This window comes from Antechinus flavipes, chromosome 1 (genome assembly GCF_016432865.1).
Source record: "Antechinus flavipes isolate AdamAnt ecotype Samford, QLD, Australia chromosome 1, AdamAnt_v2, whole genome shotgun sequence".
NCBI lineage: Eukaryota > Metazoa > Chordata > Mammalia > Dasyuromorphia > Dasyuridae > Antechinus > Antechinus flavipes.
In genome coordinates this window covers 589,942,126-589,956,768 of record NC_067398.1, presented here as the reverse complement: position 1 = coordinate 589,956,768, position 14,643 = coordinate 589,942,126, and the positions used below count along the sequence as shown (strand labels likewise).

The 14,643-nt window shown below is 35.5% G+C and overlaps 1 protein-coding gene across 1 annotated transcript in view; it reads right to left on the bottom strand.

Moving 5' to 3' along the window:
- Positions 1–14,643, bottom strand: part of RIMS2 (regulating synaptic membrane exocytosis 2) — a 761,226-nt gene that overhangs the window by 498,235 nt on the left and 248,348 nt on the right. The window contains exon 4 of the mRNA XM_051974462.1: positions 988–1,298. Coding sequence (XP_051830422.1) covers positions 988–1,298 — 311 coding nt within the window. The remainder of the gene's footprint in view (positions 1–987; positions 1,299–14,643) is intronic.

Below are 14,643 nucleotides of genomic sequence, written 5' to 3'. Positions count from 1 at the left end.
TCAAAGTTCCACAGATATCAAGTAGCATTCAATTCTGGGATTCTGAATCCATTCTCTGACTCCAAGTTCAGCCCTCTTTTTACTGCATCATACTTTCTCTATTCTAGCATATAAGGAATAAGTCAACATCACCAAATATAATTTATTAAGCGCATAAATGTCAAATTTGTTGAAAAATGTAATGAGGAAGAATGAAGTGCTCTTGAGAGGATGATTTAGTCAGCACATTGCCTTCAGAAAATATTCATTCTGGACTATAAATATAGCTACTGGCTAGTGGAAGGAAAATTTCCTTAAGTCATTTCTTCCTATTGAATCACAGTGACCAGACACTCCACTAAAATATTCAGCCTAAGTTTCCTCCCTCTCTGAATTATATCTACTAAGGATTTCACTCAATCTCATCATCCTTTAATATGAAGTATGACCATATCTAACTGAATTGAAATGTTAGAGACTAAGCAAAAATAGTGTATTTTGAAATAGCCATTTCAGACAGAGAAATGAAGAGAAAATACTTTCTTTAATTTTCTCAAAAGCTACCTTATTTTGTCATGGAATTACAAAACCAAAGATTTAGAACTGAAAAGAACCTTTGATATCAACTAATCTACCTCTTCATTTTCTTTCTACCTTTTTCTTTTAACTTTTAATGTTTTTTTTCTCTTTATTTTACAAGTATTTATTTTTTTATTTTACCTACTTAGAAATTGGATAAAAAGAAAAAAAATAAGCTTTTATCCCAAATATGTATAATCAAGCAAAGCAAATCCCCATACTGGCCAGGTCCAAACCAGATGAGGCAAGAAAGGCCTAAAATGGTTAAATGATTTGATTCCAGTAAGTGGACAAATAGTAAGTGACAGTGCAAGTCTGTCTTTTCCTCCACCATAATGATTAAATTATGAAGTTCTACAAAGAACTTCCTCTTGACAATCAAAACATAAATTTTTTCATACAAAGAAAAAAACAGGCAGATAGAATTACCTGTCTGAAGTGGTGTCACTTGAAATGGGATGCTTCATTCCTGACCCATTTTTAATTGAGTCCTGCCTCATAAGCCCATGAGGTCGGCTTTTGTCTATTGAAGGGGCAGGCAGGTCCCCTGGAGTTCCCTGGTACTGAGCCTGTTCATGTAGCTTTGCTTTCTTCTCCTGAGGAGCCTCTTCATTCCGCATCCCTCGGAGAGCCTGTTGGTCAGGGTGCTGCGGTATATTCGAGCCACTATTATAGAACCAAGCTCCTGATTTAGTGAGGATTTCTTGTTGTTTTCGGCACAAGTTACATACCCACATAACCTGCACATATACACACAAAAAAAAAAAAAAAAGCAAAAAAAAAAAAAAGATATAGTGTGCTTTAATTTAAATTCAATAATCATTTATTAAGCACTTAATACATGCCCTGAAGGTATAAAGACAAAATCAAAATAAAATCTAAGCTTTAAAAGTTTACATTCTACTACATTTACATTTTAGATCTATATAATGAGGGGTAAGACCTGATCACCTCTAAGATGTCCTCAGTTCTACAGACAACTGGGCATAGGTTAGAGTTAGAGTTAGGGTTAGTTTACATAGCTCTTATGATTTTAAAGATGGCAATATGGAGCTACCATAAAGGTAGAACAAAAATATAAGGATATTTCCCTTTAACTTTCTTTCTTTTTATTAACAATAACAATCAAAAAACAAAACAAAACAAAACCAAAAAAAAAAAAAAACAACTTTGCAATTCAAGGAAAGCTTTTAAGGATTATGTAATGAAGAATTTTATTTGATCTACCATCTTCATTGCTATTTTGGCTATTAGCTTTATCTCCTCAATTGAGTTAGAAGTTTTTTGAGGTCAGGGAATGTAAGTTCATACTTTTTGTAAATGTCCCATAGTCCTTAGAATGGTAATAGAGATATTATGCTTAATGAATATTTCTTGATGACTCTAGTTTGGTATAAAAGAAAAGGTGTCAAATTTGGAGTCAGACAACCTTGGTACCCATTCTTGGCCTCCCACTTATTACCCACAGAACATGCTCCAAGCCATATAGCCTTTCTGGTTCTCAGTTTCTTCGTTTGCAAAAGAAAAGGGATTGGACTAGACAACTTTAAAAATTCCACCTAACTCTAAATCTAAGATTTTGAAAAGTTGAAAAAGATGCTGGCATCATAGTTGACAGAAAAGTAGGCTTTTCAAAGATCTTGAAAGGCTAGGATAGTGGAATAAATATAACATGATGAAACTTAATAGGGAGAAATGTAGTCTTCTCCTTGAATTCAAAAAATGAACTACATTAGTATAAGATGGAAGAGGTATGGTTAGAAAGGAATTTACTATTTAAAAACCTGAGTGATTTAGTGGCCCAAAAGGTCAACTGAGGGGAGTTTCATGTGCAAGGAACAGAAGGAACAACATCAATGAATAGAAGAGACTAAGGTGTAAGAAGACTGCAAAGTAGAAAGGGGACAGCTTACAGAGCGTTTTATAAGCCCACAGGGAATTTTTATATTTTATTCTGGAGCCGTAAGAGAATCCATAGAATTTGTTGTATAGGAAGACCAGTTCCAATAATCTTGAAGAAGAGAGCCATCTATACCCAGAGAGAAGACTGTGGGAACTGAATGTGGATCACAACATAGCATTTTCATTTTTCCTGTTATTGTTTGCTTGCATTTTGGTTTTTTTCTCAGTTTTTCTCCTTCTAGATCCACTTTTTCTTGTGTGGCAAAATAACTGTGTATATATATACACATACACACACATACATATATTGGATTTATTTATTTTTTGGCTATTTGAATCATATCTTTCTTCAAAGTCCAGCTCAAACCAGTCTCCTTTTTGAAGCCTCCTCTAATAAATCTATCTTCAAATTTTCCACACTGCAGAAATCCCAATCCATTTTCATTTCATCCTACATGGCTGGAATGTACTCACATGTTGTTTTCTGTTCTTTTGATTCTAAATATTTAAAATATTCAAGGGTATTAATCACATCCTTTATTCCATGTGTATTCTATAGTGTCTATCATAGTAAAGACTTAATAAAAACTTGTTAAATTTAATTTATCTGAATCCATCATGAACTGAAATAAAAGACTTTAGTAAAGTATGTAGTACAATTATGCCAGGATCTATTTATTTATGATTTATAGCCTGACTTCTTCCAAAAGAATTTGGGAGAGCAATTATACCAATACATAAGTGGATTTAATTCTTAGAAGAATTATTTCTAGCATGCAAAATACCAGCTTCCCTAAAGAAAAGAAAATGAATTGTTGTCTTGTGGCTTAATTTTCTTTTGCCAGGGTTAGTTCAAATCAGGACTAAATGAAATCCATATAATCCACCAACGTGCTGACAAGAGCATCATATCAGACTCAAACTTCAGCCTTTGTCCACCACCTTGTGCCAAAAGCTGGTACTGCAGGTGTCTCAAGCACAAAATGCATTAGAGAAAGAATATGACCTAGAACAGTCTATTTTAGATTGGAAAGGACTGTATAAAAGTCAATCCAAACATTGCTTTTTGTAAATGAAAAAATAAGACCCAGATACATTCAGTGACTTGCCTGAGATTACAATCTAGTTAAAGAGAAAGTTGTGAATAGACTTGTCTTCTTCTAAATAGTATTAGCCTAGTGCTCTTTTCTACCTCACATTTCTCTACATTCAGTTAGACTGCACTTCCTTTAAAGTTAGAAAAGCATATTCTTCTGGCTTTTCCCCTTCACTTTTACACAAATAATTCTAGTTCTTCCATTCAATCCCCATGCTGATTTTTCTTCATAGCATGAAAGTGACCATGAATTCTGCAGAAATCCAAGTTCTGGACAGATCCTATCAATTTCAAAAAATTTCTGCTGGAGGGCTGGTCTTTTCTATATGTCTGTCAACCCAAGGACCAACCCAGCTAAGTAGCAGACTGTATGTCTGTCAACTGAGAACTAACCTTGCCAAAATGTTAGCCATCAATTGAACCTAGATTGCAAAAACTATTGACTGGTGGAAGAAGCAATTTGCCTTAATGGAAGAAGTATTCACACTGATGAAATCAACAGTGGTTAATGTATGTAAATATTTCTTGATCACGGAAAAATTGAAGCTCATGAAGTTGACATAAATTTGCATGAAATTACAATATACTATTTTGGAATGACACATATCTATTTTAGAGAACATGTATCTATAATGGAATAACAGTCTTTCTCCCCAAACAACTGAAGTAAAATGTGCAAACTGGAAGAAAGATAGTTAAATCAATCACTGTCACTTGCTTTTTTCTTTCTTCTGATAACATCTACTAATTATTACCACATATATTGAGGGGAGTGGGGGGAGAAGTCCTATAAAATTTGCCTTCATTTTCTCCTTTACCTTTTTTGTTTTCCACTCTCCTCTTTCAGAAATAACTTAGTAATTAATAACTTATTTTGTTATGAGTAAACTTGAAGCCATTAGTACTGGAGAAAATAAAATTAAAAATCAATAGTATTTTATGTATACTTATAACTTCCTAGAGAAAGATAGTACAAATTAGTAATGAACACATTTTGGATTACACTTCTGCTAATGGTAAGGAATTTGCATGGCTAAAGGTGCTACTTATGATTGTAAAACAGGATAAAGTTATTTCTCTAGAATTTTTTGGACCATATTTATGATTTAATTAATGTAGGGAATGCATGATAAGGAAATTTTCTCTCCTAATAAAGATCAGTAACTTTCTGTAACTGAATCTTTAGAAAGATGTCTTATGTACTTAAAATTAAGGGAATTGCCTCCACTAGTCACAAGTATGCAACAGAGATGTAGCTTGAAGCCTAATTCTAAATCTTCCTACATCTAAGGTTGAATCTCTATGCTTTGCACCATGCTGCCTCTAACATTTCTCATAATGTAATAAAAGTCCACAAGATGACTTTATTAGAACCAAAGCGCTAACTGCCTGTCCCATAATATAAACTATTAGGATTATGATTTTAAATGGCCTAAGAATAAGTTTGCTTATAGAATTCCATAATCAGGGCCAATTACATTTGTTTCTTATCATCAACAACCACAAAAAATTTATTATGTACTCATTATATGCAAGACAATGCCAGGCTTTTTTTTTTAGTTCCAGAGGAGAAAAAACTGTATACATTAAAGATTAATAATAATTATTATTGCATACAAAGAACACTAAATATGTCTAGCGTGCAAGTGCTACTAGAGTTCAAAGAAGGGAGAAACAGTGAGACTTGGAGATTTAAAGAAAGATATTTAGGAGCCTGTAGTCTGAACATCAGAAAATCCAATCAGCTTTATACAGAGAAAAAATTTATGGGGCTAGAATATGCATTCTCTGCCAGCTAAATAGCTATATAAAGACAATATTAGGCATAAGTGAAATTACAAAATTTAAAGCAAGACAAATTCATCATGTCTGATGGGAAAAAAAATCAAGGTACACATTCTATTAAATGTAGGACAGTAATATCTTTTGCATATGAAATATAATACATGATTAAAATATTAAGACAAAAGGGTATAATAAGTCATGTTCTCCTCTTTTCTTTCTCTCTTCTTTCTTCCTTCCTCCTCTTCTTTCTTTCTGTCCTCCCCTTTTTGCTTCCTTCTCTCTCCCTCCTTCTATCTAAATTTCCTTTCTCCTCTCCATCTTCTTTCTTTCTTCCCACCTGTACTCTTTTCTATGCCTTTTCTCTCATCCATTCACTCCATGCCTCTCTTCCCTCCCATCTCATTTTGTCTCTCCACCACCTTTCTCTCTATCTCTCTTTCTTCTTTCTTTACTTTTCTTGTCCCATGTACATTTAGATTTTCTTTCATGGTAGAAAGTGATTCACAAATGCAATTGTTGATCGTTCTATAACTCAAAAATCTTAGAGAATTGCCTGGGGCATTGAGAAATCGACCAGTAGTCAGTGTAAATTAGAGGCAGGATTTTAAGCCAGGCTTTCCTGATTACAAAGCATTTTCTCCCTCTACTATGCCCTGCTGTTTCTTAAAAGATTCTCACATTTGAATAATTACACTTGATTGAGCTGTCTCCCCAAGGTTGAGAATACCTTCATTTTAAATGAACATAAATATATATTGGCATACTTAGAGTTGAAAGAGACCTCCAAAAGTATTTTGATCTAACCAATAAACTAAGAAAAACTACTTCAGTGGAAAGAGCATCAAAGAACCCAAATTAAAATCCTGACTCTCTTACTTCTGATTACCTCTAAATTACTCTGTATGGATCATATATGGACCTAGTTGTTTATTTGTTCTCTTCCCCATTTGAATGTGAGCTATTTGGGGGTAGGGACTGTTTTTGTCTATCTTTGTATTTCCAGTGCACAACCCATTGTGTGACATATATGCCCTTAACAAATGTTTATTAACTTGACTACTTTTGGGGAAAGGTTTTCCTTTTGTGTGCTACAATTCTCTAATCTATAAAATAAAAGCTATAACCTAAATCAGTGGTTTTCAAACCTTTGTTCTCAGTATCTTCATGTTGTTAAACTATCGAGGATCTGTTCAAAGAGTTTTTGTTCATGTGGGTTATATTTATAACTATTTACTATATTGGAAATAAAAAATAATTTTGAATTTGTAGACCCTCTGAAAGGGTTTCAGAGACTCCAACAATTCTTTGAATTACACTTTGAGGATCACTGACCCAAATGATCTCTAAGGGATCTGTAAATTGCAACAGGTAAACATTTTGCCTTTACTCATAGACCTCTAGTGAGGGGTCGTCATTTACTTCCTGAGGCAGCCTATCTCATATTTAGATAACTTCAATTGTTAAGAAACTTTTCTTCGCATCAAACCTAAATCTTCCTGCCTGAAACTTTTACTCCTATCCCTCCTGTCTAAAGACAAAATGTCTAGTCACTCTAAACTAACACTATTTCAAATAAATATGGATACTTGTCATGTCACATACTCTGTAAAGTCTTCTCTTCTCTAAATTAAACATCCCCAGTTCCTTCAACTGATTCTCACATTGTACGGACTCATGACACTTACAAATCTTATTTGTCCTCTGGGGACACACTCTCCCCTGTCAGTAACCTCTCTAAAACGTAGTACTCAGACAAAACTCAAGATTGGCTCTGACCGACTTCCGGCCAAGATGGCGGAGAGGAAATACACTTCTGTGTAATCTCCGTGTTTTTCTCTCACTATTCATTTCATTTCATGCCTCTGAATTAATGCTCGACTGAAAAAAAAACCATACAATTACTTACCAAGAGAAACCATCCTTGAGACTCGTCAAGAAAGGTCTGTTTTTGCGCGAGGGCGGGGACGGTATTTGGAAGCAGTCTGCGGGTAGCAGCAGCTGCAACCAGAGCACAGATAGCAGCTCAGAACCGGGTGGAGCGGAGAGGGGGTAGGACCGCAGCCGTCTCTGCGGTGAGAGCTTTGCTATAGGAGCAAGTCAGCAGCCCAGCAGAGAAGCTAAAAACACCGGGGGTGAAGAATACAATCCCAAACAGCTGGAGTTTCTAGGGACCTGGCCACCCCTCCCCCACAGTGTCTTAGCCCGCTCGGATCTCAGAGCGCTCGGATCTCAGTGCGCAGGCGCCATAGCACAGTAGGACCTGTGCCTCACGAATACCCTGCCCCTCCCCCAAAGAAAGCAGCCTCCATTCAAGGGGTTTTTTTTCCTTCTGTTTCTTTGATAGTTTGTCTTTGATAAATAGACAGAATGAGCAAGAAACTGAAAAAGAATTTAACCCTGGACAGCTTTTATACAGATAAAGAGCAGACTCCAAACCCTGAGGAGACTAAAAACAAACAGTCCCCAGGTGAATCCCCGAAGGAGGAGACCTTATATCCCTCAGCACAGATGAATCTCATGGAGGAAATTAAAAAGGCTCTCACAAGGGAGCTAGAAGAAAAATGGGAAAAGGAGAGGGAGGCTCTGCAAAAGGAGAGGGAGGCTTGGCAAAAGAGCCTGGAGAAGTCAGTTAAAGAGAGAGTGGATAAAGAAACCAAATCCTTGAAAAATAGGATTAGTGAACTGGAAACAGAAAACAGCTCTCTAAAAAACAAAATTGGCGAAATGGAAAAAAATTCCACAGAACAAAAGAACTCAATTGGGCAATTAGAAAAAGATCTTAAAAAAGTGAGTGAAGAAAATACCTCACTGAAAATCAGGGTCGAACAATTGGAATTGAATGACTCGAGGAGACAAGAAGAATCAGTCAAGCAAATCCAAAAAAATCAAACAATGGAAAAGGATGTGAAATACCTTCTGGGGAAGACAACAGACCTGGAAAACAGATCCAGGAGAGACAACCTGAGAATCATCGGACTTCCAGAAAAGTATGATGAAAAAAAAAGCCTGAACACTATCTTCCAGGAAATTATCAAAGAGAACTGCCCAGAAGTCATAGAAACAGAAGGTAAAATAGACATTGAAAGAATTCATCGATCCCCTACTGAAAGGGATCCTAAAATCAAAACACCAAGGAATATAGTGGCCAAATGCCAGAACCCTCAGGCAAAGGAAAAAATACTGCAAGCAGCTAGAAAAACCCAATTCAAGTATCAAGGAGCCACAATAAGGATCACCCAGGATCTGGCAGCATCCACATTAAAGGATCGAAGGGCCTGGAATATGATATTCCGAAAGGCTAAGGAACTTGGTATGCAACCAAAAATAACTTACCCAGCGAGATTGAGCATCTTTTTCCAGGGAAGAAGATGGTCATTCAACGAAATAAGCGAATTTCATCTATTTCTGATGAAAAAGCCAGAACTTAACAAAAAATTTGATCTACAAGCACAGAACTCAAGAGAAATCTAAAAAGGTAAAGATTAATCTTGGGAACTATATTTCGGCTGTAAAGATGTATAAAAAATACATGTATACCTTGTTCTAGAAACTAGTTGAGGAAAGGACATTGTACTAGAAAAAAGGGAAAGTGGGGGTACTACATTTCATGAAGAGGCAAAGAAAACCTAGTATATCTGAGAGAAAGAATGGAGAGGAATGAAAATAGTGAGTATTTTACTGCTTTCAGAATTGGCAGTAAGAGAAGAATTTTAGACATATTCAATCTATGGTGAAACTTCTCCCACCTCATTGAAAAGTGAGAAGGGAAAAGTGAAAAAGGAAGGAATAAGCTAAGTGGAAGGGAATACGGGAACTGGGAGGGAAAGGGGTAAGTTGGGGGGGGGGACTCTAAGGGGAGGGGAGGGATACTGAAAAAGGGAGGGCTGTGAGAAGCAAGGGGAGCTCACAAGCTTAATACTGGGAAGGGGGGTAAGGGAGGGGGTAAGGGAGTAAGAAGGGAGAAAAGCATAAACCGGGGTCAACAAGATGGCAAGTAATACAGAATTGGTCATTTTAACCATAAATGTGAACGGGGTAAACTCCTCTATAAAGAGGAAGCGGTTAGCAGAATGGATTAAAAGCCAGAATCCTACAATATGTTGTATACAGGAAACACACCTGAAGCGGGGTGATACATGCAGGTTAAAGGTAAAAGGTTGGAGCAAAATCTACTATGCTTCAGGTGAAGCCAAAAAAGCAGGGGTAGCCATCCTGATCTCAGATCAAGCTAAAGCAAAAATTGATCTAATCAAAAGAGATAAGGAAGGGCACTATATCTTGCTAAAGGGTAGAATGAATAATGAAGAAGTATCTATATTAAATATATATGCACCAAGTAGTGTAGCATCTAAATTCCTAAAAGAGAAATTAAGAGAGCTGCAAGAAGAAATAGACAGTAAAACTATAATAGTGGGAGATCTCAACCTTGCACTCTCAGAATTAGATAAATCAAACCACAAAATAAATAAGAAAGAAGTCAAAGAGATAAATAGAATACTAGAAAAATTAGATATGATAGATCTCTGGAGAAAATGTAATGGGGACAGAAAGGAGTACACCTTCTTTTCAGCAGTTCATGGAACTTATACAAAAATTGATCATATATTAGGACATAAAAACCTCAAACTCAAATGCAGTAAGGCAGAAATAGTGAATGCATCCTTTTCAGACCATGATGCATTGAAAATTACATTCAATAAAAAGCCACAGGAAAGTAGACCAAAAAATAATTGGAAACTAAATAATCTCATACTAAAGAATGATTGGGTGAAACAGCAAATTATAGACATAATTAATAACTTCATCCAAGAAAATGATAATAATGAGACATCATACCAAAATGTATGGGATGCAGCCAAAGCGGTAATAAGGGGAAATCTCATATCTCTAGAGGCCTATTTGTATAAAATAGAGAAAGAGAAGGTCAATGAATTGGGCTTGCAACTAAAAATGCTAGAAAAGGAACAAATTAAAAACCCCCAATCAAACACTAAACTTGAAATTCAAAAAATAAAAGGAGAGATCAATAAAATTGAAAGTAAAAAAACTATTGAATTGATTAATAAAACTAAGAGTTGGTTCTATGAAAAAACCAACAAAATAGACAAACCCTTAGTAAATCTGATTAAAAAAAGGAAAGAGGAAAATCAAATTGTTAGTCTTAAAAATGAAAAGGGAGAACTCACCACTAACGAAGAGGAAATTAGAGCAATAATTAGGAGTTACTTTGCCCAACTTTACTCCAATAAATTCGACAACTTAAATGAAATAGAAGAATACCTCCAAAAATATAGCTTACCTAAACTAACAGAGGAAGAAGTAAATATCCTAAACACTCCTATCTCAGAAAAAGAAATAGAACAAACTATCAATCAACTCCCTAAGAAAAAAACCCCAGGACCAGATGGATTTACATCTGAATTCTATCAAACATTTAAAGATCAATTAACTCCAATGCTAAATAAACTATTTGAAGAAGTAGGGATTGAAGGAGTCCTACCAAACTCCTTTTATGACACAGATATGGTACTGATACCTAAACCAGGTAGGCTGAAAACAGAGAAAGAAAATTATAGACCAATCTCCCTAATGAATATTGATGCTAAAATCTTAAATAAAATATTAGCAAAAAGATTACAGAAAATCATCCCCAGGATAATACACTATGACCAAGTAGGATTTATACCAGGAATGCAGGGCTGGTTCAATATTAGGAAAACTATTAACATAATTGACTATATCAACAACCAACCAAACAAAAACCATATGATCATTTCAATAGATGCAGAAAAAGCATTTGATAAAATCCAACAGCCATTCCTAATAAAAACACTTGAGAGCATAGGAATAAAAGGACTTTTCCTTAAAATAGTTAGGAGCATATATTTTAAACCTTCAGTAAGCATCATATGCAATGGGGAAAAACTGGAACCTTTCCCGGTAAGATCTGGAGTGAAGCAAGGTTGCCCACTATCACCATTATTATTCAATATTGTATTAGAAACACTGGCCTCTGCAATAAGAGTCGAGAAAGAGATTAAAGGAATTAGAGTAGGCAATGAGGAAACCAAACTATCACTCTTTGCAGATGATATGATGGTATACCTAGAAAACCCCAGAGATTCTACTAAAAAGCTATTAGAAATAATTCATAATTTTAGCAAAGTAGCAGGATACAAAATAAATCCCCATAAATCCTCAGCATTCTTATACACCACCAACAAAATCCAAGAGCAAGAGATACAAAGAGAAATTCCATTCAAAATAACTGTTGATAGCATAAAATATTTGGGAATCTACCTACCAAAGGAAAGTCAGGAATTATATGAGCAAAATTACAAAAAAGTTTTCACACAAATAAAGTCAGACTTAAATAATTGGAAAAATATTAAGTGCTCTTGGATAGGCCGAGCAAATATAATAAAGATGACAATACTCCCTAAACTAATCTATTTATTTAGTGCTATACCAATCAGACTTCCAAGAAAATATTTTAATGATTTAGAAAAAATAACAACAAAATTCATATGGAACAATAAAAAGTCGAGAATCTCAAGGGAATTAATGAAAAAAAAATCAAATGAAGGTGGTCTAGCTGTACCTGATCTAAAATTATATTATAAAGCAGCAGTCACCAAAACCATCTGGTATTGGCTTAGAAATAGATTAGTTGATCAGTGGAAAAGGTTAGGTTCACAAGACAGAATAGTCAACTATAGCAATCTAGTGTTTGACAAACCCAAAGATTCTAAATTTTGGGATAAGATTTCATTATTTGATAAAAACTGCTGGGATAACTGGAAATTAGTATGGCAGAAATTAGGCAAGGACCCACACTTAACACCACATACCAAGATAAGATCAAAATGGGTCCATGACCTAGGCATAAAGAACGAGATTATAAATAAATTAGAAGAACATAGGATAGTTTATCTCTCAGACTTGTGGAGGAGAAAGAAATTTGTGACCAAAGATGAACTAGAGACCATTACCAATCACAAAATAGAAAATTTTGATTATATCAAATTAAAAAGCCTTTGTACAAACAGAACGAATGCAAACAAGATTAGTAGGGAAGTAACTAACTGGGAAAACATCTTTACAATTAAAGGTTCTGATAAAGGCCTCATTTCCAAAATATATAGAGAACTGACTCAAATTTATAAAAAATCAAGCCATTCTCCAATTGATAAATGGTCAAAGGATATGAACAGACAATTTTCAGATGAAGAAATTGAAACTATTACCACTCACATGAAAGAGTGTTCCAAATCACTATTGATCAGAGAAATGCAAATTAAGACAACTCTGAGATATCACTACACTCCTGTCAGATTGGCTAAGATGACAGGAAAAAACAATGATGAATGTTGGAGGGGATGCGGGAAAACGGGGACATTGATGCATTGTTGGTGGAGTTGTGAACGAATCCAGCCATTCTGGAGAGCGATCTGGAATTATGCCCAAAAAGTTATCAAACTGTGCATACCCTTTGATCCAACAGTGTTTCTATTGGGCTTATACCCCAAAGAGATACTAAAAAAGGGAAGGGGACCTGTATGTGCCAAAATGTTTGTAGCAGCCCTGTTTGTAGTGGCTAGAAACTGGAAAATGAATGGATGCCCATCAATTGGAGAATGGCTGGGTAAATTGTGGTATATGAACGTTATGGAATATTATTGCTCTGTAAGGAATGACCAGCAGGATGAATACAGAGAGGCTTGGAGAGACCTACATGGACTGATGCTAAGTGAGATGAGCAGAACCAGGAGATCATTATACACTTCGACAACGATATTGTATGAGGATGTATTCTGATGGAAGTGGATTTCTCTGACAAAGAGACTTAACTGAGTTTCATTGGAGAAATGATGGACAGAAACAGCTACACCCAAAGAAGGAATACTGGGAAATGAATGTGAACTATTTGCAATTTTGATTTTCTTCCCGAGTTATTTTTACCTTCTGAATCCAATTCTCCCTGTGCAACAAGAGAACTGTTTGGTTCTGCAAATATGTATTGTATCTAGGATATACTGCAACATGTTTAGCATATATAGGACTGCTTGCCATCCTGGGGGGGGGGGGGGGGGAGGAGGGAGGGAGGGGAAAAAACGAAACATAAGTGATTGCAAGGGATAATGTCGTGTAGAAATTATCCTGGCATGGATTCTGTCAATGCGAAGTTATTATTAAATAAAATAAAATTTATTATAAAAAAAAAAAAAAAAAAAAAAAAAAAAAAAAAAAAAAAAAAAGATTGGCTCTGACCAAGGCAGAATCCAATTGTGCTCATGGAAGTTTTCCTCTTAATGAAATCCAATAATCCATTAACTTTTTTGACTGCTACTGTAAACCACTAATCCCTTTAGATCTTTTTTTTAAAAGACAAATAGTTGTCTTGTCAAGTCTTCCCCATCTTAGAACTGGGAAAGTGAACCTAGGTATAAGATTTTACCTTTATTACTAATTTATTCTATCTTTTTATATTCTGTCAAAAAAAATAATCTGCTAACTAAGAATTTTCTAAATATTTTACCAAGATATAAGCACCATATCACTCTATTCTATTGACCTCCAAATTTAGTAGCCCTGGCAAAAATTAATTTGAGGTTAGTCTGGCATAATCTGTTGTTGATGAAATTAGTTTGTTGTAATCAATGCCTGTTGTGATCTAGTTCAGATGGATCTGAATCGGTCCCTGTTCGGGTGCCAAAATGTGGTGAGCTTTTTCTTCTCAAAGCGCAGCCAGGTGATCAAAGTTCAGATCTTTTATTATCTCCAATATAGCCCGGTTAGCTTAGAGGCCTAACTCTCTGCTTGGTTCCAAGAACTCTTGCCGCTTTGTCCTTTGCTTCTGCCTCTGCTTTCTTCAGCCTCCAGAGCCAGTACCAAGTTGAATCTGTCTTGCCTTGAAGAGAGGGCTTCTGGCGTAATTCTGCTGAAATCCCGACTTGTAGCATCTTCACTCTGAAGAACTTCCTTGACTGGCCCATTGAAGCTCTATTTATGCTCAAGAGAGGGATTGTGGGTTTTCTCCCATAGTGCTCTCTGGCCCAAAGAGCTTCAAGCGAGGTGTGAACTCATTGAACTCCAATGAGTAAAGGTGTGAACACAAGCCTTGTATTAATTAGTTCTACTTAGTACCTTGTTTCAGGTTCTGCCCAAAACATCTTCTTGTAAGATTAGATCAACTCTAATTAGTTAGCAGTTATTAAGGATTCCAATAAATGCCTTCTTTTCTAGATGATCCATGACTCTCACTTTAAAAATATATTCCAATATGTTGTCTTAAATCACTT